Source organism: Aspergillus uvarum, assembly GCF_003184745.1.
Source record: "Aspergillus uvarum CBS 121591 unplaced genomic scaffold BO82scaffold_18, whole genome shotgun sequence".
Taxonomy (NCBI): Eukaryota; Fungi; Ascomycota; class Eurotiomycetes; order Eurotiales; family Aspergillaceae; genus Aspergillus; species Aspergillus uvarum.
The window spans coordinates 37596-64825 of record NW_020291315.1 but is presented as its reverse complement, the minus strand read 5'-3'; the positions used below and the strand labels follow the sequence as shown (position 1 = coordinate 64825).

General features: G+C 54.9%; 12 protein-coding genes across 12 annotated transcripts; 6 read left to right on the top strand and 6 right to left on the bottom strand.

Moving 5' to 3' along the window:
* Nucleotides 1–148: 148 nt before the first annotated feature.
* BO82DRAFT_45260 (FYVE zinc finger domain-containing protein) lies at nt 149–1615 on the top strand. Its single transcript, XM_025641208.1, has 2 exons — nt 149–855; nt 1041–1615. The coding sequence occupies exons 1-2, from the start codon at nt 418–420 to the stop codon at nt 1458–1460; spliced, it is 858 nt and encodes a 285-aa protein (XP_025493268.1). The 5' UTR covers nt 149–417; the 3' UTR covers nt 1461–1615.
* A 326-nt stretch (nt 1616–1941) lies between these two features.
* On the bottom strand, nt 1942–2973 carry BO82DRAFT_45269 (GNAT family N-acetyltransferase). The gene is made up of 2 exons (XM_025641209.1): nt 2841–2973; nt 1942–2772 (listed from the first exon to the last, which is right to left on the bottom strand). Exon 2 carries the CDS (start codon nt 2714–2716, stop codon nt 1979–1981), a length of 738 nt encoding a protein of 245 aa, XP_025493267.1. The 5' UTR covers nt 2717–2772; nt 2841–2973; the 3' UTR covers nt 1942–1978.
* A 354-nt stretch (nt 2974–3327) lies between these two features.
* BO82DRAFT_307142 (rRNA (cytosine-C5-)-methyltransferase RCM1) lies at nt 3328–5284 on the top strand. The gene is made up of 2 exons (XM_025632272.1): nt 3328–3548; nt 3660–5284. The coding sequence occupies exons 1-2, from the start codon at nt 3351–3353 to the stop codon at nt 5250–5252; spliced, it is 1791 nt and encodes a 596-aa protein (XP_025493266.1). The 5' UTR covers nt 3328–3350; the 3' UTR covers nt 5253–5284.
* Nucleotides 5285–5319: 35 nt separating this feature from the next.
* BO82DRAFT_280073 (uncharacterized protein) lies at nt 5320–6783 on the bottom strand (the record flags this gene model as incomplete). The annotated part of the gene is made up of 4 exons (XM_025631287.1): nt 5320–6320; nt 6373–6441; nt 6504–6629; nt 6681–6783. 4 exons carry the CDS (start codon nt 6781–6783, stop codon nt 5320–5322), a joined length of 1299 nt encoding a protein of 432 aa, XP_025493265.1.
* Nucleotides 6784–8305: 1522 nt separating this feature from the next.
* Nucleotides 8306–10668, top strand: BO82DRAFT_280137 (long chain fatty alcohol oxidase; the record flags this gene model as incomplete). Its single annotated transcript, XM_025631292.1, has 3 exons — nt 8306–8679; nt 8729–9840; nt 9896–10668. The coding sequence occupies 3 exons, from the start codon at nt 8306–8308 to the stop codon at nt 10666–10668; spliced, it is 2259 nt and encodes a 752-aa protein (XP_025493264.1).
* Nucleotides 10669–12696: 2028 nt separating this feature from the next.
* BO82DRAFT_431110 (F-box domain protein) lies at nt 12697–13432 on the bottom strand (the record flags this gene model as incomplete). The annotated part of the gene is made up of 1 exon (XM_025640672.1): nt 12697–13432. Exon 1 carries the CDS (start codon nt 13396–13398, stop codon nt 12697–12699), a length of 702 nt encoding a protein of 233 aa, XP_025493263.1. The 5' UTR covers nt 13399–13432.
* A 153-nt stretch (nt 13433–13585) lies between these two features.
* On the bottom strand, nt 13586–15205 carry BO82DRAFT_353071 (putative voltage-gated K+ channel beta subunit (KCNAB)). The gene is made up of 5 exons (XM_025634870.1): nt 14867–15205; nt 14774–14796; nt 14649–14715; nt 14512–14599; nt 13586–14421 (listed from the first exon to the last, which is right to left on the bottom strand). The coding sequence occupies exons 1-5, from the start codon at nt 14959–14961 to the stop codon at nt 13645–13647; spliced, it is 1050 nt and encodes a 349-aa protein (XP_025493262.1). The 5' UTR covers nt 14962–15205; the 3' UTR covers nt 13586–13644.
* A 470-nt stretch (nt 15206–15675) lies between these two features.
* BO82DRAFT_353069 (uncharacterized protein) lies at nt 15676–16424 on the top strand. Its single transcript, XM_025634869.1, has one exon. It carries the CDS (start codon nt 15944–15946, stop codon nt 16211–16213), a length of 270 nt encoding a protein of 89 aa, XP_025493261.1. The 5' UTR covers nt 15676–15943; the 3' UTR covers nt 16214–16424.
* A 507-nt stretch (nt 16425–16931) lies between these two features.
* Nucleotides 16932–19475, top strand: BO82DRAFT_353067 (Zn(II)2Cys6 transcription factor). Its single transcript, XM_025634868.1, has 4 exons — nt 16932–17366; nt 17469–17963; nt 18013–18493; nt 18549–19475. The coding sequence occupies exons 1-4, from the start codon at nt 17062–17064 to the stop codon at nt 19410–19412; spliced, it is 2145 nt and encodes a 714-aa protein (XP_025493260.1). The 5' UTR covers nt 16932–17061; the 3' UTR covers nt 19413–19475.
* Nucleotides 19476–22145, bottom strand: BO82DRAFT_431107 (putative MFS transporter). Its single transcript, XM_025640671.1, has 7 exons — nt 21429–22145; nt 21285–21380; nt 20949–21233; nt 20772–20897; nt 20609–20704; nt 20026–20551; nt 19476–19919 (listed from the first exon to the last, which is right to left on the bottom strand). The coding sequence occupies exons 1-7, from the start codon at nt 21666–21668 to the stop codon at nt 19681–19683; spliced, it is 1608 nt and encodes a 535-aa protein (XP_025493259.1). The 5' UTR covers nt 21669–22145; the 3' UTR covers nt 19476–19680.
* Nucleotides 22146–22581: 436 nt separating this feature from the next.
* Nucleotides 22582–24328, top strand: BO82DRAFT_431106 (TauD/TfdA dioxygenase family protein). The gene is made up of 5 exons (XM_025640670.1): nt 22582–23127; nt 23178–23272; nt 23363–23804; nt 23879–23982; nt 24047–24328. Exons 1-5 carry the CDS (start codon nt 22905–22907, stop codon nt 24248–24250), a joined length of 1068 nt encoding a protein of 355 aa, XP_025493258.1. The 5' UTR covers nt 22582–22904; the 3' UTR covers nt 24251–24328.
* Nucleotides 24329–24674: 346 nt separating this feature from the next.
* On the bottom strand, nt 24675–26169 carry BO82DRAFT_382445 (putative pyridine nucleotide-disulfide oxidoreductase AMID-like; the record flags this gene model as incomplete). The annotated part of the gene is made up of 5 exons (XM_025637935.1): nt 24675–24718; nt 24776–25083; nt 25141–25498; nt 25555–25896; nt 25962–26169. The coding sequence occupies 5 exons, from the start codon at nt 26167–26169 to the stop codon at nt 24675–24677; spliced, it is 1260 nt and encodes a 419-aa protein (XP_025493257.1).
* Between the last annotated feature and the right edge of the window lie 1061 nt (nt 26170–27230).

Genomic DNA, 27230 nt, shown 5'->3' with positions numbered 1-27230 from the left:
CATCTGTCTATCAGCGCTTATCCTCAGATTGCCTTCGTCATCGCGAACTTTATCAACCCGCGTCTCCTGCTTGCCACTGCGATGCTTCTTTGGTTCCAGCCAGCTTCTCTGTCGAAAACCGTGTGCTCGATCTAAACTCACTACGAACCCTTAACATCACTTAACATCATCATCTGGGTCATCTCCCGTCCTTGTCGTCTCACTCGCACGAAACCGTCAAGATCTCTTCATACTTAATTACCTCCCATCCTTTCGAATCTCGATAACTTTCAGCGACTATTCCTTTTTTTTTTTACTTTTTACTGTCCTCAAATTCATCTCGTGCATTTTCTCTCCTCTCCACCGCCTTCTGTCATATCAACCTCGTCAACCTTAATCACATTTCCGAACTTGTGGTGATATCATAATCTCCCCGAAATGGCCACCCACGTTGTTACCGCCACTACCACTTCTCCCGTTCTCGCGGGTAACCAAATCTCCCTCTACGGCCAACCCACCCCGATCAGCTCCGCCGATACCACCGCCAACAACTCGCCTGCTTCGCCTCAGCAGCAGTACCTTCCACTCCATAGCAAGCAGCTTCGTCCATTGAAGGGTCCCCTTTATGTTCCTGCTGCTTTGCGCCCCAACAACGACCACGCTACTCAGAAAGCCTCCCCGCCTTCTCCTCCCCGCAGTGTCCACGGCTCTTTGGACAGCCTGACTGAAGGCGAAATCGGCGTCCCGGCTACTCGTCGCTCCACCATGGAAAGCTACAGCAGTGGATCGACTGTCAGCAAGCTGGCTGAGGATGAGTGGATGAAGAAAGAAGACCTTGGCGAGGTGACCGGCCAGCCTACTCGTGAACACTGGAAAGTGAGTATCTCTTTCCCCCTTTTCTGCCTGGGTGGGCGATCGGGTGTTTTATAAAGTCACTATGGCGTGCCTGCGGCGCACTGTCGCGCAAGGCGTGCCATTGCGAATCATCGCGTGATCGACATGACGCCATCGCACCCCTGCATCATCCGCTCAAACTTAAGCTAACATCAATGTTCCTTCAGGCCGACTCTGCTTCTCCCAACTGCGATTCTCCTACCTGTCGCTCTTCCTTCGGCATCTTCCTGCGTCGTCACCACTGCCGCCATTGCGGCCATGTCTTCTGCTCCTCCCATACCCCCTATGTCGTCCCTCTCGATCAGAATGCCCGCTTCCACCCCGAGGGTGTCCCGTCCCGTGCCTGCGATCTCTGCTGGAGCGCCTATTCGCGCTGGGAGGAGTCGCGCACTGAACGCATCAACAAGATCCAGACCCAGCTCGACGCGCAGACCGGTACCGTTGGCGAAGCCGACCGCGCTGTCTCCCTGGCCACCAAGCCCTCGCCGGTCGAGAGCCTCAAGGCCGCTGCCCTGAACGGTGTCCCCGGACAATCTACCGAGATCGCTGCTAGCGTCCCTCGCGGCTGGAACTGGAGCACTTTCTGAAACGACTACGACTTCACGCATTAACGAACATGCCCATACACCAGGGGTCGTGTCGGCTTCCACAATGATTCATGCTGACCGACGCCCGCTTCGCTTCATTTCACTTCGTACATACCTGTTTTAGAACATACCTTTCCTTTGCTGTTCTCTTCTTTTTCGGATCCATTTTTCGGTGTTACTGTGCGGAGTTTCGGAAGACCTTGTATTGCTTTGCTGTCTTGTGGTGTTTTCTTCCTTTCTAATGATCGTCAAAGAGGCGGAGGTGTTTTGTCTTCTGCTTGTCTCCTTATGCTTAGGATACCCCGTCATGTTGCTACGAGCGGCGATCTTTTTTTCTTTCCAAGTGCGGTGTTTATCAACCCGACCTTCCAATACAACGAGTTAGATCTCACAAGAATGAACAAATATCCAAGAAGAACCTTATCCTCTAGACTACCATTGTAGCCTCTAGCATTCTCTATTGTAACCTTCTCTGTACACACCACACACCACACCCTCTATACAAAGGCCTTCAGACTCTATTCCAAAACAAGCCTCCTCCACATCCCCAAATGCTCAATCTCATTCTCATCCCACCTCCCCATCCCCTCGTCCGTCACAAACCCACACCGCTCATACATCTTCTCCACTTGCGTCTGCGCATGCACCAACACCAACCCATTCCAAACCGGGCGCGCCACCACCTCCACCCCATCTTTCTCTGCGGAAGCCCTTGCAAAAGCCACGGCAGCCTCATCAATCTCCCTCGCATGCTCCCGCGCCCACGCCAACGCCGTCTCCACCACCGCCCGCCCCAGCCCATACCCCCGGTACTCGCGCAGCACCGCCACCCGCGTCAACTTGATGTAGGGTTCTTGTTCTTGCTCTGCCCCATTCTCGGCTCCGTTGTGGGCGTGGTGCTGGTGCTCGTGGACATTCGGCGGCGGCACGAGCCGGATCGTCGCGACGGGGGTGCGGCTGCTTCCCATTGCTTCGGGTGGAGAAGATTCTCGGTCCGTGGTGTCTGTCCCGGTTGAGGTAGGTTTTGAGGAATGGTACACCACCCAATGCCAGCTGCGGCCGTCGTCGGCATCGATCTCCTCCTCGGCGGAGCAGTGTTGTTCGTCGATGAAGACTGTTTGGCGGATGGTGAGGGCGTCGGTTAGGAGGGGGGGGTTGGTGGGTGGACTTGGGGTGGTCGGGGTCGGGAGGGTGAATTTGGGATTCGAGGATGGGGATGGGGAGGGGGGTGGGAGGAGGTGGGTTGTGAAGGTCATCGTTTTTTTTGACCGTTTTTTGAGTCTGGTGGTTGAGGGTTGAGGGTCGAGGGATTCTGGAGGGTGTGAGGATTTTGCTTTGTGGGGTTGAGGGGGTTGAAGGAGGGAGGTGAGGGTTGTGTACCTGCTGGGCTTTTATGGTGAAAGGGGAATATGTACAGGTAAGGTTGTTGAGGGTGGAGGAGGGTGAGATGGGATGAGATGAGATGAGGTGAAGTGAGTCAGTGCTGATTTGGTCGGGGAAAATGTCTGCAAACTGATTAAGTCGGATGCAGGTGCGGAGGTGCGGAGATGCGGAGCGGAGGTGATAGTGAGTGATAAGGGCACTCCGGATTTTGGGTCAAGGATGGTTGGTTGGTTGGGGTTCTCCCTGGGCTTCTTTTGTTATTAAAAATTTGTCTTGTTGATTGTAACTGATGCCATTGAATACTAGAATTCATCCTGAAAAAAAATAAAATAAAAGGTCAGGTCCATATGATAAAGCATGAACAACATGCGCAACGACAACAACCGCAGTATACATCCCAAACAAACAGTGCAAACACCAAAATTTATCCAGCATCGCCCTCCTCATCCCAACCCTCCCCTCCCTCTTGCGACAAACATATTCCCAAGTCCTCCCCCGAGCAAAAAGATGTCCCTCTACTACGACGCGGTGGGCATCCTCACCGCTCCCGCTACCGGCGGCTCCTTCAAATCGCGCCTCTACAACGCCCGCTCCCTCAAGGCCTCGCCCGCGCAGATCTACGCCCTGATCATCGAAGCCTCGAAATGGGATCTCCTCCTCAAGGAGGTCATTGAGAAAGCGGGGATCTTGAAGTTGGAACCTAAGGTAAGACGCCTTTTTTCCCGGATCAATTCGCGAATCAACCGCGCTTGCTATTTGCACTTACTCGCTGCTACTGTTTTACAAGAGTTATACTGACGCAACCACAACTGCCAGCTAACCCCCCTCCTCGCCCTCCTCCTCGTTCACGACCACCTCCTCGCCAAATCCGGCATCGCCGCTAAAGCCACCCACCCGCTCCGCCAAGCGATCGAGCGCCACAAGACCCGACTGCGCGCGGAGTTCACGAAAGCCCGCGTGCGGCGCGGATGCGCCACCGTCGACGCCCTGCGCGAATCCATCCGGTGCGAGAAGGTCGTCGCTGCCGGCGGGGACCCCACTATCGCGGCTGCGACAGCCGTCTACCCGCGCTGGGTGCGGGTCAACAACGTGCGGACGACGCTGGCCGATCAACTGGCTACCACGTTTAAGGGCTATGAGGCTGTGGGGTCGCTGGTGGAGCTTGGGGGCGTGGTGTCGAAGAAGGCAGCGCAGCATGCCCCCCGAAAAATCTATCTGGATGAGCATGTCCCGGATCTGGTGGCGGTGGCGCAGGGGGTGGATCTGACGGTCACCCCGGCGTATAAGCGCGGGGAGATCATTCTGCAGGATAAGGCGTCGTGTTTCCCGGCATACCTGTTGGTCGGGGATGGGAGGTGGCAGGGCGGGGAGTTGTTGGATGGGTGTGCCGCCCCGGGGAATAAGACCACGCATATGGCTTCGTTGCTTTGTAAGGATCCTGGGCGGAAACAGGGGAAGAGGAAGAGGGTTTGGTCCATGGATCAGTCGCAGGTTCGTGCGAAGACGCTCCAGAAGATGGTCGCGACCGCAGGGGCGGATGCCCTGGTGACTGTGTTGCCCGGGCAGGATTTTCTGGCGCTGGACCCGCAGGAGGACCGCTTTGAGGGTGTTACGGGGTTGTTGTTGGATCCCAGTTGTTCGGGGAGTGGGATTCTCGGGAGAGATGATGTGCCAACGCTGGTTTTGCCGGAGGTTGGTGGGAATGATGGGAGGAATGAGAGGCAGCATGGGAAAAAGAGGAAACGGAGACAGGAGGATGATGAGGGTAGGGAGGACAGGAAACTCCCTAATGCGGAGGAGGAGGAGGCCGCGCTGGCGGAGGATGAGAACGATCTGCCTGCTGGGCATATGGGCCCCGAGCGGTTGCAGAAGCTCTCTAATCTGCAGACGAGGATCGTCGAGCATGCCTTGCACTTCCCGGCGGCGACGAGGGTCTCGTATAGTACGTGCTCGGTGCATATGGTGGAGAACGAGGCGGTCGTGGCCAGGATTCTGGCGTCGGATGTGGCCAAGAGACGCGGGTGGAGGATCTTGCGGAGGGACGAGCAGCCGGAGGGCATGAGGAAGTGGAAGCATCGCGGGGTGCGCAGTGAGAAGCCTGTTGGAGCTGGTGCTGCCCAAGTCGAGGTGGGCGATCTCGGTCTCTCGGATGAGGTGCTGGAGGGGTGTCTGCGCTGTTGGCCTGGCGATGATGAAGGCACCGGTGGCTTCTTCATTGCTGGGTTTGTGCGCGATGGAGACGACGATGTCGTGGCTGAGGGTAACAGCACCGATGGCCATGTCGAGGACGACCAAGTGCATCAAGACAGTGATGCACAGGATTCGGACGGGTCGGATTCAGATGGCGAGGCTCAAGATGACGAGAACGAAGACAACAGCGAGGATGAATGGGCCGGGTTCTCTGATTAGATGTATATAGAAGCTCTAACTACCTCATACTCATTCAGATATGTACAGTGCATATAACCATAGTACCTCATGCAATCCCCGGAGACCCCAAGAATGGTCGACTCCGATTGCGCACGGTCTCCTGGGTATATACATCCAACTGGACCGCCCTGAGAAGAAAGTCCAGACTGCCCTGATTCACGCTGGGCCGCACACAGATCCGCCATTGGCCGTTGCGCACCACCCAGACCCGGCTGTTGGCGGGTTCCTCCATGCGTCGCCGCTTGTTCGTGGATTCCTGCGACGAACTGTCTGCGCCCGGGGTCGAGTAACCCACGACCTCCCGGTAACTCGTCTGCTCCCCGTCCACCGTCAGGCTCGTATCGGGGCCCGTCACGAACCAGATCTGCTCGTCCTTGATCGCGACATCGCCCAGCTCCGCGAGCTTCTTGCTCGCCACGATCTGCAGCAGACTCGTCACCCGGGATTTGGTGAGGTTCAAGAAGGTCGGGTGTTTGGTGGTGAGGTCGAGGATGGTGCTCTCGTCGCCGATCTCGACGATCAGGTCGTACTTCTTCTCGTCGAGGAACGGCCGCGAGTACCGCACCCAGCTGCTGTCGCAGGCGCTGGCGCCCTGTTCGAGGTGGACCCCGGACCGGCGCACGTCCTCGAGCCGGATAATGATCTCGTCGCGCCCCAGGATCGGGTTGAAGCTGATGTGGTGGGGGATGATCTTCTGCTCGAGGCCGCGCAGGTGGAAGTAGCGACAGTCCCGCAGGAGCTCCGCGCGGTGCTCCTCGTTTCGGATCCGCAGGGGGTAGCCCCGGAGCAGGTGGAGAAGCTGCGCGAAGACTTCCCCGGAACGGTTTGGTACGCTGGGGGGTGTGATGGCCGGGGGCCGGAGAAGACCGTGACGCTCAAGTCCTGGGAACACTTCGACGGGCGATGCGAAAAAGGCCGCGAACCCCAATGTGAAGAAGTTCGGCGAGTCGCCTGGACCGGAGAAGATGTCGCGGGGGATCTGGAAGTTGCGATCGCCGATCTGGATGAAGATTTGCGACTCGAATAGCTGGGATATTAAGCGTGGTACTGCGACCGTTAGCATGTGGATATCTCCTAACCAGGGAGTGGGCCGACGCACAGCTGTAGAATTGAGCATCGGCGAAGAACTTGACGAATTGGGACCCGTCTGTGGGTTGAATGTGGTATCCTATCCTCCTCGAACCAATTAACTTGCGTACAGGCACGACGACACAGGATTATCAGCCTTACCCTGCAGATGCTTGGCGATCTCTTTGAACGTGGTCGGATCGCGATCGATGTACAGGGTGCGAATGTTGGGATTGTCGCCGTTTTGGCGGATTTGTTCTTCGAAGAACTGGGAGAAGTAGGACGGAGCTTCGGAGGGTTAGATGTGTTCGCGGGTTGGGAAATATCTGGCAGACTGACCATCAGACGCAATGGATGCCCCCGACAGACGAAATAGCTCCGTCCCGATCTGTATGGAGAAGACCCTCTCGGGCGGGAGGTTGGATTTGGGACTGCGCCGCATCGACGGGCTGATCATCGCCCGTCCAGAGTCGCTCGACATTGTGACTTTCCGGTTGTTGTATAGGTTGAGTTTGCAGAAGAGCAGTAGAACCGGAGGTTTTTGAAAGCGGTGGATCTTTCGACGCGATAAGGGACCTGGTCATCGGCGGGGGTGGGTAGGTTGGCACGAACTGCGATTGTCGGGTCCGGGCGATTGCGCAGATCAGTCGCACGGTGCAGCAGAGACGCAAGGAAGGTCAAAGTCCTGGAGGGATGGGAGGGAGCTTGTGTTGGCTAGCAGGATCACATCATGGCTAGTGAAACATTGGCAGGTGAGATGCTAATCGCATGGCATTTCAGGTGAGATTGCGATCGCAGACAAACAGTGCAAATCGCGTGGACCGGGGATGGGGCGGACCATACCCCATGCAGCTTAGTCCAAGTCTACCTGATTGTCCGCGGGGAAGACATGCGCTCCCTTAGGAAGTCTCCCTATGGTTCAGAGGGTTAGCATTCTAGATCCTTTTATCCTTCGGAGTTGCTGAGACTCGTGTCAAATTGATCAACCAAAGTGATTAAGGTCAGATGGGCGACAGCGCAAAGTATTAATTAACTATGTAGTAGTAATCTATGTGTTAGTCACTAGTACTGTTCGTAGCCTAGTAGTCACGTGCTCGGGAACTCCAGTGGTTCATGCGGAGAATAAACCACTCATCTATCATGGTTCAAATTCTCTCGAATCTTACCCAACGGGCTCCTTTATCTTGACCTGATAAGCTCAGTATCAACCATGGCACACATACGAGCTCGGACTTTTGTTTTTGTTCACTCTCACTGCGAAACCCCGGACTTCCCATCCAGCCCCAGCCGAGGTCCCGCGGATTCGCGCGGGGTGGATGGATCTACCTTAAACCTCACCCGTCCATAGCGCAACGCTCGATAGACCTCCTTCGCGGCATCCAGCTCAATTCACGTGGGCTTATTGAGTTAACTCGGCTATACCAGTTTCCCCGCATCGAAAAAGCGCCAGAGTTTCATTCTCACATCGTTAGTATGGGTCCGCATGTCGATCGTACAGAGCCGACCCACTCGCTCCCACCACTCGCTCGAGATTGTCGGCCCATTTTCCAGCTCTGGCTCCCAGACTTAATTATGGAGCCTTGCCGTGGCTCTTAAGAGAAGCTCTTATTAGTACTCCGTACCTGGACCTTGGACGCCTGGACCTCGGACGCCATGGGCCTTTTCAGTTCCACACTCTCCCTGATAAACCCCCTCTTCCTTCCGCCTCGTTCCTACTCCTTTGGTGTCACTTGCCGTTTCCAACGTTGCCAGCGAAGGAAGCCACGCTGAGGGCCAGGAGCCTTAAATCCCAGGGTCTCAGTCTCAAGCCTCGAGTACCAAGTTCTCGTCCTCAAGGATCCTGACTTCTAGTCACCACCTCACACCTCGTGTGCTCTCTCATCGCCATCTGACTATTCCTACAACTCATCGTTATTCCTCTACCGTCATCCATATTAACACACAACTAACGCACCACAATCACCATGGCTGCTGAGAACTCAGAGCAACGTGTCCCCCTGGATGTTGCCCTTCCCCTCATACCCACTCGAGCGGTCTTCACCTCGACACAATGGAGGACTCTTCTGGCTCTAGCTGACACCGTGATTCCGTCCATCCGCTCCCCCGTCGCATACAAGTCCAAGGCAACCAAGATTGTCACATCTCAAGAAATGGAACGAGCTCGTACAACCCTAACCTCCAAGATCCCTGGCCCCGATGCGGCTACAATTGCCGGTCAGTATCTACGGGAGTCTGCCTCCTCGAATAACACGTTCCGTGAGGGACTGCAACGTCTTTTCTCGGTCTATGTCCACGACGAGGGATTGAACGGCATTAAGTTCATTCTGAATGCTCTGAAGTATGTAGCATCGGCATCCGAGAGGCTCGTGAGCTAACACGTTCTACAGTACACGGCCTGGCTCCCTCCTCCTGACAGGATCAGTGATTCTAATTCGAGACCAGCCTGTTGACGTGCGTGAAGAGATCTTCCGCAGCTGGGAGACCTCCCGGATCAAGCCACTTCGAGCTATCTACCGGGCTTTATCCACCATCTTCAAGAAGACTTGGATTACATTTAGCCCAACGCTCAACCTAGCCATCGGTTTTCCGCGTGTGCCAGTCCATGGGAAACCTGTGGATGGCTTCAAGTATGAATTCTTGCAGTTTCCTCCCAGTGAGGATCTCGAAATCATCGAAACAGACGTTGTCATTGTCGGGAGTGGCTGTGGTGGGAGTGTCGCGGCGAAGAGTATCACCGAGGCGGGCTACAAGGTGATTGTTGTGGACAAGTCGTATTACTACTCGTCTGACCACTTTCCAATGGCCGCAAACGAGGGTTTCATCAGCATGTTTGAGGGAGGAGGCGGTGTCGTCACCGACGATGGATGCACGGCCATTCTGGCAGGCTCGACCTGGGGTGGCGGTGGCACAGTCAACTGGTCCGCTGCTTTGCAGACACAGGGATACGTGCGTGAGGAGTGGGCAAACAGTGGGCTTCCATTCTTCACCAGTCAAGAATACCAGAAGTGCTTGGATCGTGTCTGCGACCGGATGGGTGTGGGGAGTGAGCATACCGAACACAACAAGGCCAATCGTCTCATCCTGGAAGGGGCCCGCCGACTGGGCTATTCCGCCAAAGCGGTGCCCCAGAACACAGGCAATAGTCCGCACTACTGTGGCTACTGCACTCTGGGCTGTCACACGTGTGGGAAGAAAGGTCCTACGGAGACGTTCCTTGCCGACGCCTCTCGGGGAGGGGCAACGTTCATCGAAGGATTTCGCGCGGACAAGGTTCTGTTCGAGGAGAAGCCATATGGAACGGTGGCTTCGGGCGTGGAAGGAACATGGACCTCAAGGGATTCGTACCTGGGTGTGTCGGGTGTGGATGCGGTGAAGCGCAAGGTGGTCATCAATGCAAAACGCGTGGTGGTGTCCTGTGGTTCCTTGCAAAGCCCTCTGCTTCTCAAGCGGAGTGGACTGAAGAACTCACAGATCGGTCGCAACCTTCACCTTCATCCAGGTATGCTATTACTTTATGAGACTTCTAGGATGGCTGGCTAACCTTGTACTCCTAGTGATTGTTGCTGGTGCCGTCCTCAATGAAGAGGTTCGACCTTGGGAAGGATCGGCACTGACTACTGTCGTCAATGAATTCGAGAACCTCGATCGAAAGGGATATGGTGTCAAGATTGAGGCTCTGTCCATGCTGCCTTCGGCCTACCTTCCCCTGTTCCCTTGGCGTGGCGGACTCGACTATAAGATGTGGGTGCTCAACCTGCCACGAACGGTGGGGTTCATCACCCTCACCCGGGACCGAGATGGTGGACGAGTGTACCCCGATCCGGTTGATGGGAGATGTCGCATTGACTATACGGTGTCTGCCTATGACCGTAAGCATATGCTTGAGGCACTTGCTGGCACTGCCAAGATTGCTTTCGTTGCTGGCGCCAAGGAATTTCATACGACCTGGCGCGAGCTGACGCCATACATTCGACCTGAGATGACACCTTCTGAAGCTGCGGAAGGCACCAACAACGCGTCCTTCCAAGCGTGGCTTGCTGATATGCGCGCTCATAAGGTACCATTCGAGCCCGAGCGGACACAGTTTGCCAGCGCCCACCAGATGGGAACATGTCGGATGGGCGCTAGTCCCAAGACCAGTGTGGTTGACCCGGACTGTCAAGTATGGGAGGCTCAGGGCTTGTATGTGGTGGATGCATCAGTGTTCCCTAGTGCCAGCGGTGTCAACCCCATGATCACTAATATGGCGATCGCTGACTGGGCTAGTCGGAACATTGCCAAATCACTGGGAGACAGCCGTGAGACGCACCCGATGGCCCGGCTGTAGCTGATGTGACCCAGTTATATGAGCCTGGTTTGTGGATTAGCGTGTGTGTTCTTGGGGCTGGACCCTGCTTTATTCTTATGTTCATGTTTAACCACCGTTGCATAAAAGGTAAAGCTCAGTGTTGACTTGCAAACCTATTCTAAGCTGCGTGGTGGTGTCCTAGAATCTCATGTGCATGTTATGATTCTCAAGTTCTTCCTCTTCGCGTAGTCAATCTTTTGCCGGCGAGAGGTCTATCTCGTAATAAGCTACAAATAGTACTTAGGGTGCTTAAGTGTGTAGGAGGGGAGGGGAGGGGAAGCCGGAAGAAGATGCCGATACCCTGGAGACTAATAGCAGTAAGGCACATTGCAGTTAAGTGCTCTAGTGAAAGTGTTCAAAAGACGGGGAAACGAAACCCTCTCGATGATCAGTGTGCAAGCTATGACAAGGCAACAGCCAACAGCCAACAGCCAACAGCCAACTCACCTCTTCAATTCACTCTCTCATCTTCACATATCCACCCTCTTCTGTACTATTTTCTTTCTTCTTCACCTCTACAAATACAACTATGCCCCACCAGCAGATGCCTGCGTCCTACCCAGGAGACACCTGCGCGATGATTACATCGACGAACGACTTTGTGTTTGCCGACTCTGCGTATGAGTCTGATTCAGCATCGCAGAGTTCGAACAAGAATACTCGCGGGGCAACGCGTGCTCGCTCTCACCCTGGCAGATCCACCTGGACTGGCTGTCTCTGGTGGCTGTTGGCTTGCATCGTCTCGGTGCTGACTTCTCTACTCTGGCTGCTCTTGTGCAAGAATCACCTCACTATTCAGAATTGGTAGGACTATCTCTCTGTCCGTGGAAAAGTGGCTAACGCGTCTTGAAAGCAATAGCCCGCGCCCCCAGATCGTTCTCAACCGCCAGACAACCCGAAGAATCCTGATCCCTGTTCTCCTGTTGCTTGCAGCCGCGCAAGCGGGCCAGGGAGAGTTTCTGACTGGCCGGGTTACCGTGTGTGAAGAATTCGGCGTCGACCTTGCTCGGATCCTGAACGAATACAACCAGCTGCCTGTTCCGCTTGACACGACGCATCAGTTATGTGTGCAGCTCGACGCAGTCTTGCGGACTCTGGGCCGTAGCAAGAATAAGTGAGTTGCATCCATCCTCTATCTCCAGAGCACAGCACCCCCTAACCTCTTTGCGTCATGTAGAATCGCCTACACCCTGGCCACCGCCATCCTCGTCAAATCCGCCTGCTCCCTCCTGCACCTGGACCAATGCTGGGACATCGCCGGCCTCCTGAGCTCGATCGTGGCCATCCTCCTCGCCGCGGCAGCCGACTACTCCGCGATAGACGAGGCTGCCACTGCCACCGAGCTTATGGACATGCACCTCGCCACATACAAAGACATCATGGCCCACGCGCTCCGAGACCGCGGTCTGGGATATTCGTCTATCCTCCCGGTGTCGGTACCTTGCAACACCAGGGGCGGCAGCGGAGTCCTCAGCGCGGAGGACAAGCTCGAGGAATTCGTGATCCAGGACTTCGTCGTGTCGAGCACCACCGCGCCGCGGGATATCCATGTTACCTGGTACCGCAACAACCGGACGGTGGTGCAGCTGCTGCCGCCGGGCCAGGATACCCGGATTACCTCGGGGGAGGCCCTGGCGTTTCGGCTTTTTGACGGTGTCGGGTATCTCGTGTCGTTTGGGACGGGGTATCTGGCGGAGTTTAGTATGGATGATGAGGACGAGATGGCCGGGGGGATTGTGCGGGCGTGGGAGGAGGGGATGATGGGGGTGGAGGGGATGGTGTTGGGGGTGAGCTCGATTGAGAAGGGGGTGGAGTATGTGAGTTTGTACGTGGATGTTACTGCTGAGGAGGGGAGGGAGGAAGTGGTGGAGATTAAGGGGGAGTTGGATGGGTTTCTGTAGCTGTTTACGCCTGTAGGGTAGGTATGTGGGCAGTGTGCAGTGTGCAGTGCATGTAGCTGGGTATCTAACTTGAAATCAACAACAGACATTCTCGCCTCCCTGGATCTCAGCCTCCCAATCCCTGACGGGAGACAGACAAACACCCCTCACACCCCAGGTCCCTTCCCAAGCGCATCCCCATCCCCTGCTCTTCCTCCCACACCTGCAGCTTTGGGGGATGCCCCCTGCTGCCCCTCCCTTTCCCGGATGCCGCCGGTTGAGAGAGAGGAACCACGCGCCGCAACCCCCGACACCGCCCACAGAACACCCTCCACTCCCCCTGCACGCGCACCAGATCCCCATACCCGTACCGCGCTTCGCCCCACGCCTTTCCTTCAGCTTGAGCTTGCACTTCAGTTTGAGCCTGGGCCTGTCCAGCGCCCTCCCCCACCCCTCCATTTCCCAAGCCTTGATCCCTGGGGCAAATCCCACACTCCAAGCAAAACCGCTTCGCGCGCTCCCGCGCCGCCCCAAACCGGCCCCGGCCGCGCCGCACCATCCGGTCCGCGAAGTGCGTCACCCGCCGCAGCCGCAGACAGTACCGGCAGGCGTAGAGGTCGTTGGCAATGGCGAGGGGGTCGAGCTCGGCGGCGAGCAAGTCGGCGTGCGTGGGGCGGGGGAGGAGGGTGTGGAAGTAGTAGTTTGTTTGGGCGAGGTGCGCGCGGGAGAGGTCGGGGAGTTGTGGGAGGTGTGTGGCGATGAGGAGGTGGAGTTCCGGCGGTAGGTTTGCTATGGGACGTGGGGTTGGTGAGTCTTCGTCGGGGTTCATGGGGTGGGTTTGTTGTGCTGTTGGAATGGGTTTTGTGAAGGTGGTGGTGGTTTGTTTTGTAGATGGGGGGAATGTGATGTCATTGGTTTTGGGTTGGGATGAGGGGCACTTTGACACGTGCTTTGCTTTTGCTGCTTTTGTACTCAGCTACACCAGCTGTTTCTTTGAATGGTTTAAAGGTGTTGGTGGTAATTCGGTTTCATTAGGTACTAGGTAGTGTCGACGAGATCATACTATGCAACACAACTAGTCCTGTCGCGCCGGATCCTGCTCAGGCGCATTCCGCAAATACTCATCGATCTCCGCCATTACCTCCGGCGTCAATCGCGGCAGCAGCTTCAGACTTTCCACGTTGTCCACGATCTGCTCCGGCCGCGACGCCCCCGTGATCACCGACGAGACGTTCTCGTTCTTCAGGCACCACGCCAGCGCCAGCTGCGACAGCTTCACGCCCAGCTTATCCGCCAAGCTCTGCAGCCCCTGCACCGTCTTGATCGTGCCCGCCCACTCGTTCTCCCACTCGCTGCGCACGTAGTTGGCGTACTTGTCGTTGCTCTCGGCGAACCGCGACCCCGGCGGCGGCTGCGTCGTGGCGTCGTTGTACTTGCCACTGAGTAAACCCATCTTCAGCGGCGAGAACACGGTCAGCCCGATCCCGCAGCGCGTGTACAGCCGCTGGAACTGGCCCTCGACCTTCTGGCGCGTCAGCATGTTGTACTGCGGCTGCTCGACGACGGGCGCGATCAAGCCCAGCGCCCGCGCAATCCCGCACGCCTCGCTGATCTCGTCCGCCGACCACTCCGACGTGCCCCAGTAGAACGCCCACCCCTTCTCGATCACGTGGTTGAACGCCCGCACCGTCTCCTCCATCGGCGTCAGCCGGTCCGGCCGGTGCGCGTAGATGATGTCCACGTACTCCAGCTGCAGCCGCTCCAGCGAGGCCCGCGTGCCCTCCACGATGTGCTTCCGCGACAGGCCGTGGTTGTTGATCAGGATTTCGCCGTTGGCGAGGCCCCAGTTTAGCTGTCCACAGGTCACTCGAGGTTAGCGGTTTATTTATATTCGGTGCTGGTTTTTGTCTGCCTTTCATGTCAAAAGACGGAGCGGACGGACCTTGGTGCTGATAACGAGATCACTGCGCTTCCAGCCAAATTTCTTGATCGCTTGGCCCATGATGATCTCGGATTGACCGCCCGCGTAGCTGTGGTTGATTAGCTCGCGTCTCGTGCTTACAGGGAGGGAAGGGCTACCTCTCCGCGGTGTCGAAGAAATTGATCCCGCAATCGTAGGCTTGCTTCATGCATTGGAAGGTGATTTCTGGTTCAGGCCGTTAGTCCCGCTGTCTGGCACTGACATCCAATCCAAGAAGTAGTACCGTTATCCACATGACCTCCGAAACTGCCAACAAGTCAGAAGTATTAGTAAATGACTGTCCCTGTTGAAGAGTCATCGGCATGCAACAACTCACGTCAACCACCCTCCCAATCCCAGCGCAGAAACATGCAGGCCGGAATTGCCTACCCGGCGGTAGAGCATATCTTTGTTCTTGTTCGGCCAGGCCATGGTGTACTTCTCTTAATCAAATTTCCGTTGAGAGAGAGAATTGTTAAGTTCAGGAAGTAGGCATTGCCCCCGCGCGAGGGGGCTGCGGTACCAATTTATCTGTACGACCGCGACGGGCCATTGCGTGCGCTGGAACACCTCGGGGTGTCGGCCATTGGCCTGTCGATAGTTGCACAGCTGCAGCGGTGGAGCCTTCGAGTCCAATCACACTGACATATGGTCAGGACAGCATGAGGCGCAAGAGGCGTCGGAGGTTTGCTCGGAGGGTCTCGTCGTTTAGTTTGAGGGGGGGGGAAGAGAGTTCGGGACCCACCTGGGTTTAGTGTGCAATGACCCAGAAGGGCTTAGTTGGTTTTGTGTCTGTCTTTGCCTGTGCGTGGTACTGTGGTATATAAGCTCGCTGTGGAAGCTTCAGTTTGACGGTTTCTCCTTACATTGCTTGCTACGGGTATACTTTTTAGATTTCTCCTCTTCAATAGAAAAGAGCCTACGCGGTTCATGAAGATCTGTCACTCCGCGGAAGCACGCAGAGACCCGTGCTGACAAACATACCCTACAATCACGAATCCAGACGTGCATGACGGCCTTGGAAATTGCAGTATGGTCGAAGTGAATAGGATGATAGACAGAATGGATACTTGTTGCTTTTGCAACTTCGGTACACGGTGAATCGGTCCCCTTGACAGGGAAATACCATAAGAAAGATGATGACACCAATATATTTCACTCTCAAATTCTGATATACATCATTCTCCTGGTGGGAGTTGTATGTAATGCCGCTGGTTCGCCGGTGGTTGTGAGACTTCTGACACTTCTTCCGTCTGGGCCAGTTTGTCAGAAGGCGCCTTACTTGGGTGGCCTTCACGCTCGAAGGTAGGGGCTAGGCGTGTGGATACCCCGCGGGATAGTCTCTGGGGCTTGTTGGGGACGAATCGATGGAGTAGCAGCGGGTATTCATGATCGTAGATTGAGTTCCTGGCAGATGGATCAAGGGAGTGAATATAGACCAACAATAGCCAAGCGAACGAACAATGTCAAGCTCGGCGGAGAAGGTCGACCGAAGCCGCCTAACTTGCGATCAAGGTCTAAGCTTTATACTAGACCGTGGAGACGTTTCTGTGTGCAGTACTCGCAGTTTGGCCTCCTGCTTTGGTTGGGCGGCTTTCTGAAGACGTCGAATGCGACAAACGCTGTCGCTTTCTGGGATCGATATTTGTACAAGAGGAAAGGAGAAGTGGTGGACAGCTGGTAGATTATCTGTTGTCCGCTAGGTATGCGCCTTGCCTCTCCTGCAGCCAAGCAGGCAGCTCTTCCTAATAGGCGACATCTGAGACTCCATATTTAGTGAGTGTGAGCAATTGCGATCAAAGAATGGCGTCGAGATTGCATGACAGCGGACACGTTCAAGTCATAACACTTGACTGTCGTGTTATCTGAGGCCAATGTTGGGGAGGAAGTGGGGAGATTATCTGGGGTAAAGAATAGAACATTTCAACCACCACTCACCTCACCTTGAGAAGGTTTGCAGGGTTTGCAGAGTTTGCATGAGCTCTAATAATTCCACTTCAAACTACCTCCGGTATTGGTTTCCGAATAGCATCACACTCATACGGTGGTAACATTTCACCTATTCCTTGAAGGCTTAAAGGCACTTAGTGGGTCCATGCAATGGCGTGCCCCGTGGAGTCGAAGGCGCAATCGTCAGCCTGCCCCTTATCGATTGCCGGCCGTTGGATCCATCCATCACTTTTGTCAACAATCAACTTACGATCGACAAAACAGTGGACGGTGGACAGTGGAACACAATCCCACTGCCACGGTCATCGGCTACGAAGCAGAAGGGCCACGCCGATCGGGATTTACCGCGATCCTCACAAGGCCTCGCCTCGCTTCGAGTTGCATCTGCCAAGCAAACCTTTCATGGCTTGCCCCGCAAAAACGTCGACATGATCGCGCGGCCGTCAACGTTTTGACAACTCCTCGTCTGTGCAACCTGCTACGACCGCAAGATTTCTGGCTTGGTCATGCATTCGACTCAAATTGTGCCTGATGCATGCGACTGCAACTGCAACTGCAACTGCTCCGGCACCCACAAGCAAGATGTCTTCCAGAGCCGGGATCACCAAGAAGGCCTGTGACGGATGCAAGATCCGCAAGATCAGATGCGGCGGCGGCCAGCCATGCCAGTCCTGCTTCAATGCGCGCATTAAGTGCACCTATATCCGTGTACAGCAGCCTCGCGGTCCTCAGAAACTGCGCGCGACCACCAAATTTCTCATCGAACAAGCGCAAAGAGGCATGGAAATGCAGAATGTACTACCCTCGGCTCCAGTGAGAGGGGAAGTGCTCGAGGCCGACCACGCGCTTCAGAACCCCGCAATTTGCGAATCCCAAAACAGTTCGAGGTATGCTGGTCTTTTGCATCCAAGCGCATCGCACTTATTCCGCTGTTCTGCGTATCGCAGTATTACCAACAAATGCCAAAGTCTAATCATATGCGCATCTAGATCTCGAATTCCAATCAATGTCCTCGCATCCCCGCTGTACATATACCATGTTCGCATGTACCCGGTCTGGCCTATTGTCGATGTCGAAAAGGTCCTGTCTATCTTGCAGCAAGATGTGGAGGAAAAGGAGCATGAAACGTACGCCCTTGCAACTGCAGTAGCTGCCGCCACCATCGCCCAGTTGCGGCTGGGACAAAATTCCGGGCCGGAGAAATCCCTGAGTGCGGAGAACTTTGCGCTTGAGAGCATGAGAGCACGACGGTTGTACGACTATCGCTCGAGGCTCAATCTAAACAATGTGCGCACCGCCTTTTTTCTGCACGTCTACTACGAGAACCAACAGTCGGGGGCGAGTGAATCGTTACTCTATCTGCGAGAAGCTATCACTTTAGCACAAATGATGTCCCTTCACCGAGAAGCTTCGTATGCAGGACTACCAGCGGAGGAGCAACAACTACGTCGTCGCGTCCTGTGGTTGCTATTCGTCACAGAACGGTGAGATTCCCCAGCATCCCCAACCGAATTGTGTCTGATATTAATCTAGGGGAGTCTGCATCCTCCACAAGTTACCCGTTATTCTGAAAACGAACGTCTCCACCCCGGCCCTCGAAACAAGCGATGAACCACAAGTTCTTCCCGCTTTCCTCAAATTGCTCAATCTTTTTCGCCTGTTCGAGCAGTCCCGGATGTTTGATCTCATTGAAGACGATAACGTCGGAAGAGACACGATTTCAGATGAGGTGCAGGGCGTGGATGCAAGGTTTCTACGGTTGCTGCAAGAGAACCTGCAGGACGGATCGGCATTATTAGACCAGATATCGGATGTACAAAAGGCCGACCTGTGCGTGACGCGACACTGGATGCGGATGATACTCTGGAAGTTCTCGTTTAAGCAGGGCCTTCAAGGTTCACCTTCATCCCAATGGCCGAACTCTCCTTCGTTCCCCGTGTTGGTAGCTAAGGAGCTCTTGAATATCGTCTCCCAGCTGCCACGAACGGCGATTGAAGCCCACGGCCTCGGCATGGTATGTACAGTACATCCACCGACATCCTAGAGCAGGGTCACTAAAACCACCACAGGAACTCAAGCTCTATGAGATCGCCAGCTCACTAGCCGACGCCGTAATCAATCTGGCCATGCTGCCGCGAGCCCCAGTCTGGGATGGCGAAACCCGCCCCAGCAGCATCCTGGCTCGACTCCACTCGATTCTCTCCACCTTCCGCGGCGGCGGCAATAAAGAATTAGCGGAGCTACTGTATAAGAAAATGGCCGATGCACAGTCTAGCACTGGACCTGCATTACCGCCGCCGATACGCGAGGTACACACGCCAGTTAGAAGTAAAGCCACCCCCCGCGCAGACTCCAACAGTGGGGACAGCCCAGCCCCCGAGCTGCCTGCATCGACCTTAGGAGATGACTTCACGACGACTGCCGATCCCACGGCTCCAAGCACAGTGGCTGATTGGACCGCCGTGGACGACCTCTACCAAGCTACTGCCACTACTACGTTTCAGACCTTGGACCACAACCGTGCCCCCCACGGCGTGATGCCGGGGGAGCCAAGCGACATTAGTGGCCAGCATGCTCTCCACCCCTTAGGAGATCTGGCGGCGCCCTCTAACTTGTTTGGGTCGTCCTTCTCCGCGGGGCTGGGCTATGCAGCTGCCGCGGCCGCGGCCGCGTACGCCTACGACCCATACCTAGTAGGCATCCCCAACGTCCAGTCTCCGCTGCTATTGGAGGAGGGCCGAGAGCCACGACTGGGCGGCGGTTCCTCGTGGTCCCCGTCTCTGGCGCCGTCAGAGTCGGTGGAGATGTGGGTGGGCGATTTCATGGCCCAAACCGGCGGAGCTCTTCCGTCTGTGTCGTCGGAGCATTACTTCTGCATGACTGGGGACTTGCCCGAGCCACCACCCTTGTCGAGTCCGAGCTTTCCCGCCTGATCTTTCCCTTCCTATGTGTATATCCCTTCAGCTCCTGTAACGACGAATGACACGTATATTATGAGTTAATATAAGATGATTAAACTCCCCACTCGCTTTCTCATAAGTCAGTAACAACAACCAGAGGAGTCAAATAGTGAATGTCTGGAACCCAGACAATCATCCCCGATCAAGGAATTAGTTATCATAAGCATAAGCAACAAGCAGTCTTTCTTCGCGACATCAAAAACACAAAACTTCGACAACAGCAGGGTAAACCGAAGCCGGACTAGTATTTGAACCGGAAATCCAGCCGCTGGTTGCCTTCCCGCTCGCGCGCCGCCTTGTCCGCCTGGTAGAGCACGCGCTCCTCCGCCGACAGGAGGGCCCACTTCCGCTCCTTCTGCCGGTTGAGGTGGCGGAGGTACTCGCGCTGGGCGACGAAGACGGCCATGGAGAAGACGCAGAGGGCGACGAGGACCTTGTTGCCGGTGTAGTAGTAGGGGGAGTCGTTGGAGCGGTAGATTTCTAATCATCACCCACAGAATCATTAGCAAACTCCGTAGCAAGCTCCATAATTTCTGTGCCTCTTTTTTCTTTGGGTTTTGTTCGGGGGTTTGGGGGCCACACTCACGCGACGAAATAATCGACCCAACCTGCACGATAACATTGTACGTGGCGGCGGTGATGGCGCGCTTTTTGACGTCGAACGTATTCTCGGAGATCCAGGCGGAGACGATCGGGTGGAAGTAAGGGTAGCCCGAGATCAGCGTGGTGATGGTGAAGCGGACCCAGTTGTACCCCCCCGCGGGCAGGCACAGCAGGGCGATCAGCAGCGGCAGCGACCAGAACTCGCCGAAGAGGCTGTGCCAGGTGCGGTCGCCGAAGTACTCGCTGCTCTTGCACAGGGCCAGCATCAGGATGATCTGCAGCGCCGCGGAGGGGATCGACAGCATGTTCGATTCGAAGGTCGTGAAGCCCAGCCGCTTCAGGGTCAGGGACAGGTAGCTGGACACCGGGCTTTGGGGGATGTAGGCGACCAGGCCGATCAAGTACAAACCCCACATCGAGGGGTCCTTCCACGCGGAGACGATGTCGTGCAGCGTCGCGGATTCGTTGATGTGCGTGAGGCCTTTGGAGGGGTCGTCGCGGAGGAGGCGCTTTTTCGGATGGATTAGTGGGTTTGCTTTTTTTGAGGGGGTGTGGATGGGACGTACGTTGATCATGATCACTTCTTCACGTTCCGTGTACCAGTTCTTCGGGCAGAGGACACTGGTCGTGTTGGTGGGCGAGCTGGGGAGGTAGAAGAGGCTCTGTTTGTGGGGTTAGTTGTTGGGTTTTCGGGGGGTAGGGAGCTGGGGAAAGGGCAGGGATGCTAACGAGGAAACCGATGGCAAAGGTGATGAGGCCGTCGATCAGGAACAGCCAGAACCAGCCCGGTTTGCCCTGCACGCCGCGCATCTCGAGAATGCCCGCTGCCAGCAGAGACGAGATGATACGGGCAACCTAGCTTCCCGGTCAGCTGAGTTTCATTTGAATATGATGAGAAGTTCGTACGTTGAGCGTGGACCAGAAGAATCCCAGACGCACGGAGAGCTCCTTCGTCTTGTAGAAGTAGGTCGCGAACAAGATGGTGCCGGGGATGAAGCCGCCCTCGAAGGCCCCGATGAGTGCGCGGGTCACGTAGAAGGCAGCCCGGTTGGTCATCCATGCTTGCGACCAGGATACGGTACTCCAGCAGATCATCATTACGGGGAGAACCCGCTTGAAACCATATCTCTTGATGAGCAGCTGGACGGGGAATTCTGCGGACAAGAAGCACACTAGTTGGATCGTGGTTCCCTGCGGAAGTTAGAAGGGTGTGTTTGCTTGCTGGGACCTGCAGGGTCTCACATTGTTGTAATCGTTGCTCGACATGTTCAGATCGACCAGGAGGTTGTCCGTCAGCGCATTCGATAAATTGCCACGGTCCAGTTGGAGACCAAAGAACTATCCATGTCAACATTCGCCATCTGCTGGATGTTTCAGCATACATACCATGATGCATAGAGCCGTGAGTAAGTACAAATCGGTCTTCCAGATCACACGTCTCTCCTCTTGTTCAGTCCAGGTAGCGGTGGGATCGAATCGGTGAAAGCCTTCATACGACTCGTGGGGAGGCACGACGCCAGCGAGGTGTTCCTGTCCGACCTCGATCGACACCTTTGAAGATTGCGTGTCTTCGACATCGTGGGCTTTGATGGAGGAGCCCTTGAACCCTGTTTCGATGTCCGTCATGATGTCTGTGGCAGGCCACGCCTTGCTGCTAAGAACGCAGAATCTCAAGAGACCGGAATAATGGGCGGGGGTGGAAAACGTCTAGGGCTGGATGGTCTTCCATGGCCAAGGACTTATATACCATCGAAGTTCGTGGCGTTGATAAATGATAATTTATTCTCTGATGTCGTTATTCGCGATGACCTTCAACAACAGGCCTTTGCTTGAGCCAACCACAGACATGGTGTTATTGTTACAGCCGTGTGTATGCATGCCCTGAATCCAGAATCGGACTAAGAGAATTGCACAAAACGGATCGCCGAGCACATCATCGCCGCCAGGGAGCCCCAGGCTGTACGCTAGCCAATTTTTTTCTCGGAAAACAAAGCTTTTCACCAATAGCCTCTTTCTCCGTATGATTCCGAGGAAAAGAAGAATTACCCTAAAATAAAATAAATCAATATTAAAACAATGTAAGCCTGTTGTGACGGACTGTTTAACCCCACAGTTCACGGTGGTCGGTTGAAGAGGTTCTTGGGCGTAGCTTTCCCCGGATATTCCTTTTGCTTGTAAGTTAACGCACTGTCACCGCAGCCATTCCCAATGGTTGCCTGAGCGTGGTCTACCATGCTCCCCAGGTTTCGGAGCATTGCTGTTTGTAGATGTACCACATGCACACCATATCGAACGAAGGGCCCCATTGACAGCGCCTATTCGCTGATGATGGCGGTGTTGTTTGGCGAGACTAAGAAACGACAGAACACGGACCAAGAAGCCCTCCGAGAATTTCGCCGACGCCCCGCCGATAGCCATCCCGTTGGCCGCTGATTGGCATCACCCAGAGGCAAACCAATCGGGCATGATTAGTGCGGGGAAAATGAGGGCGATGGGCCCACGAGGGACTTGACTCGTTTGTGCCTATGTGGCCCTGGAACCGTACGGAAGATGCGACGAGGAGACTCCGCGGAAGATAACCAGCCAGTGCCTGTCAGAGAGGGTTTGCGTCGCGAGGTTGAGGGGTTGTCGCCATTCGTACTGCATGACCCGTAGCCCTCCACCGCGGTGGGGACGACTCGTTGACAAAATACCACTGATCGCTGCTGCAGAACCAACGTAGACGTATTCCGTCGGCTGTCATAGTTCATATAAAGAGTCGGGAAGCTTATCAGATCCCTTCGTCGGTTTTGCCACAAGCAAAAGTCCTGTTTTGTGCCCTTTCACCTCACACCAGCCTGTGCAACAGCCAGAACCGTCATCATGCCTGCTGTCGTTGAAAACGCCCCGGCTTCAACAATCAGGGGAGGCCATGAGCAGTCCCGACCGCGCATCTCCGAGCCACTCCAGTATTCCGGGTCTCTGGACTCATATACCCGGCAAGACCTGACGCCGGTCATTGGTCGTGAGTACAAGGGTCTTCAGGTGGCAGAAATCTTGAAGTCCGAGCAATGCGACCAGATGATCAAGGATCTCGCAGTAACAAGTATGACATGATCTTCGAAAGTCTTGACCCGCTGATGCTGATGGAAACAGTCTCAAGCCGAGGTGTTGTTTTCCTGCGTGACCAGGATGTGACACCGCAGCAGATGCGCGAATTCGGAGAGAAGTTGACACACCTGGCCGGATGCGTAAGTACAAACCACACATCCAAGCTTGAATATGAACCTTAGAGGTCAGGGCGTCCGCCGAAAACACCTGACTGACTGGCCCCATCACAGCCCGAGTCGTCCGGACTGCACATCCATCCCCTGACGGAAGAAGGCAGCGAGCTAGGCGACCAAATCAGCGTAATCAGCAGCGAGAAGCAGAAGAAGGGGGGCGGTCTCACGCATCAGCTCAGCGACACGAGCCGTTTCGCGTCCGTGGGCTGGCACAGCGACATCAGTTTTGAGCCAGTCCCCTCCGACTACGCCATGCTGAAGATCCACACGCTCCCGGAAACGGGAGGCGATACCCTCTGGGCGTCGGGCTATGAGATCTATGATCGCCTGTCGCCCGCCATGGCGCAAATGCTGGAGGGGTTGACCGCGACGCACGACGCGACGTTCTTCCACGACGAGGCGCGGCGGTTGGGCAATCCGTTGCGGAAGGGAATTCGAGGCTCGCCCCTCAACCAGGGAGAAGGACTGACTGCCGTCCATCCCGTCATTCGCACGAACCGTAGGTTCCTCCTCCGCTATTCTTTGGAAATCTGCTTCATGCCCAGATCTCGATTTCTGACTTTTCGTCCATAGCTGTTACCGGCTGGAAGTCCGTATATGTGAATAAAGGGTTCACAAAGCGCATCAATGGGGTCACCAAGGATGAATCCGACGTGTTGCTCGCCTATCTGTTCAATGTGAGTGTTGCCAGCAGACAGCTTCAGAAATATGTGGCAGGTGGACTGACAGATCTACTCGTAGCTCATTACCCAAAACCACGACGCGCAGGTTCGCTTCCGGTGGAACAAGAATGATTTGGCCGTTTGGGATAATCGATCGACCTGGCACTGTGCCACATACGACTACGCAGAGGCTCGGGCTGGCGACCGGGTCTGCAGTCTGGGTGAAGCCCCGTACTTTGATACTCGCTCGAAGTCGAGGAAGCAGGCCTTGGGTGAGGCTTGATGCAGTGGGTTAGGGTGCCCATCGGTAACGCTATAATGAATAATAAATACATCAATATAATCTTCAAAGACGCGCCAGACTCAAGACCTCTTCGTCTTCGCTACAGAGAAGTGGCGCTCCTACGGACGTATTATAGAAGAGTGGAGGGGAATAGGGATAAAGTAAATATAGAGTCCAAGAAGTAGAGGCTTCCAGAGCCTACCTCACAGAGACAATAGCTATCCAGCTAATGAAGAATACAAATTTCCAAGTTCAGATCGTCTCAAACATGCTTGCTTATATAGTCAGTACTCAAATAGCACTGCGTGATAGTGACTCTATAGTCAAATTTCCTCAAGTCGATTGGCCAGTCACTGTCTTGTTCAATCCCATATTTGACAAAGACCTGCTTCGTCAGAGACATAATTAGAAACCAAAGACAGGTCTAAGCCTGGCAAGGCTCACCCAGCTTCATGTAGTTCCAGCAGACTGTACAGCATCAGCATGAAGACAAGTGGGACTGGCACGGTCTGAGAGAGCACTTACTGCTGAAGCCCATGTCGTCACCAAACATGGTAGCGTAGGTTTTGGCACCGTCCTGCAGCCCACCTTCAGAGTCATATGCCACAGCGTTCTTACCCAGAGCAATAGCCATGACGGCCGGGTGCGGCTGCAGCTTGACAAACTCCGGCTTAGTGTTCAAAGCCTGTGCTATCATGCGCTGATGGACATTGGTGGCTGCGTAATGACCCTTGTGCATGGCAGCGCCACAGCGTTTGATCCCCGACCACGAAACAATATCGCCCACAGCAAAGTGGTCATCTGCGTTGGGGACATTGTCCGGAAATTGCAGGCTGGCCGGCAGTCAGTCGAGGCTCGGTTGTATCGACTACAGGAGAAGAGATACTTACGAGGGTCTGATCTTGACGAGTCCTTCCTCGTTCAATGCCTCTTTAGGCAGATAAGTCGAACTCGCCACACTCTTCGAGACGGCGTTCATCACATGGCCAGCCGTGAGCTTGGTGCCGTCGGAGAGAGTAAGCTGCCAGACGCGGCGGTCTCCCTCCGTCTCAACTGCAGTGGTGTCGACAACGCGTTGACCGAGGATGACTGTTACCCCTTGCTCGCGGAGGATAGTGCAGATGCGCTCTTTGAACGCATCAGGCAGAGGCTCGGCAGAAAGGAGGTGGTCACGGGAGTGGATCAGGGTGATCTTCTGGTTGGGATAAAGATCTTTCAACTCGGCGGCCATTTCAGCACCGACGGCACCTATAGCTCATTAGCATTTATTAGACGCGGGGGCTGGGGTATGCGACAAAACTTACCCCCTCCAATCACCACCACGCCTTCCTTTGCCTTCTTGATTGCTTCAACATTTCTCCTTGTCTCTTCCAGGAACTCTTGACGCTCCAGGGACTGTGGTACCGTCGGGAAAGCGCGGCGTAATCCAGATGCAGCGATCAAGAAGTCGTACTTCTCTTCCCTCGATCGTCTCGTCTGGCTATCGAGGATCTGCGCCACCTTCCGCTGGCAGTCTACGGAGTGGACACTTCCCTGGATCCATTTGATGTCTGGAGTCTTCAAGGCAGGAATGTCCACAAATCTGTTCCAGGTCTTCGAGGCGTATTTCTCTGAGGCGAGAGCCTTGGGGGAGCCGATGAGGTGATCTGGAGTCATTGTTTGGATTAGTGGCCGTATGTTATAGAATAGAATCAGCGGTAGGACTACTGACAGTATCCATCCCTCTCGTCCACTAATGTGATCTGGATGGGTATGCGATGTTGAGGGGGCTGTGCATTGGGCGTAAAGTTGAAACGAGCGAGACGACCACGGCAGAGATCTATCAGCGTCATGGCTGACGCCAATCCACCGTAGGAGCCACCGACGATCAGAACGCGGAACTCGCGCGCAAGCGAGACAAGGCCCTCGTTGGACGGCATTGTGAGAGTGTCGTGCTAGTGGCCTCTGAGGGCGCGTTGTTCTGATCGGATGTAAAAGAAGAGAGGGAGAGGAGAGAGCTGATGTTGGAGTTAGTAGACACAGAAGTTGAGTGAAAAGAGTAGCAAGGAGCAAGGGGGGCGCAGCCCATTCTTAAGAGTAACGCCATGATAACAAGAGTGTAACCAGCGACTCATCACCCGAGACCGGGGGACCGATGCCCAGAGACTGTGGATCCGATGGGGACATCTGTCACAAACGCGAACGTTCCCTTGTTGTATCGGCGGTGCCTGGACTGACCGAAATGTTGTCTCGGGGATCTCGGCGGCGGCCGAGGAAGAACTCTTCATCAAAAGCAATCTTGGGAAACTGCTTAGTGATGTTGATTTCTCATAGTAAAGAGCATTGGGACTCTAACTTTTGGAAAGCACATCCCAATGACACAGGCTCGATCGAAATCGGATGACTACGGATACCAAGTTACAACAAGCCGGATGGTTATTTTCCGTATCTTTGATCCATCTTATCAGATTGGCGCCAAGTGGCGCGACCGGGTCCTGGCTGCATCTCGCCCAATCACTGGTCGCCGGAGCAGCCAGACTGCCCGAAACTCATCTGAACCTGTGACCAATGTGGAATAGAAAACGCACATTTGAAAAATTCACTTAGAGACACAACCAATCGATTCTCAGAATAGTTGGTCAAGTGGATCACACACGCACAAAGACAGAAACCTCTCTGATTCCGGTTCCGTTTATCTGATCCGTCCCTCACCGGTCGGAAGTGAGGGGGTTTTTGACTGCCCATCAACTGCACAATTCCTACTGCTTCTGAGTGCTAACACAAGGTTGGCGTCATACCTTCTATACTACTCCGTTGTGCAGTTCTCCTTGAATATAAATGGGGTAAAAGAGAAGATTGGAGAGATTATGCCCTACTCTTCAAGATCTATGCATCATGTCAGGGAAAATATGTTGAGTAACAACCCCATCAAAAATCTGTGTCGTGGAGCCACATTATTGCAAGTTGATGATACTAGTACGGAGACTTTATAATTGTAGGT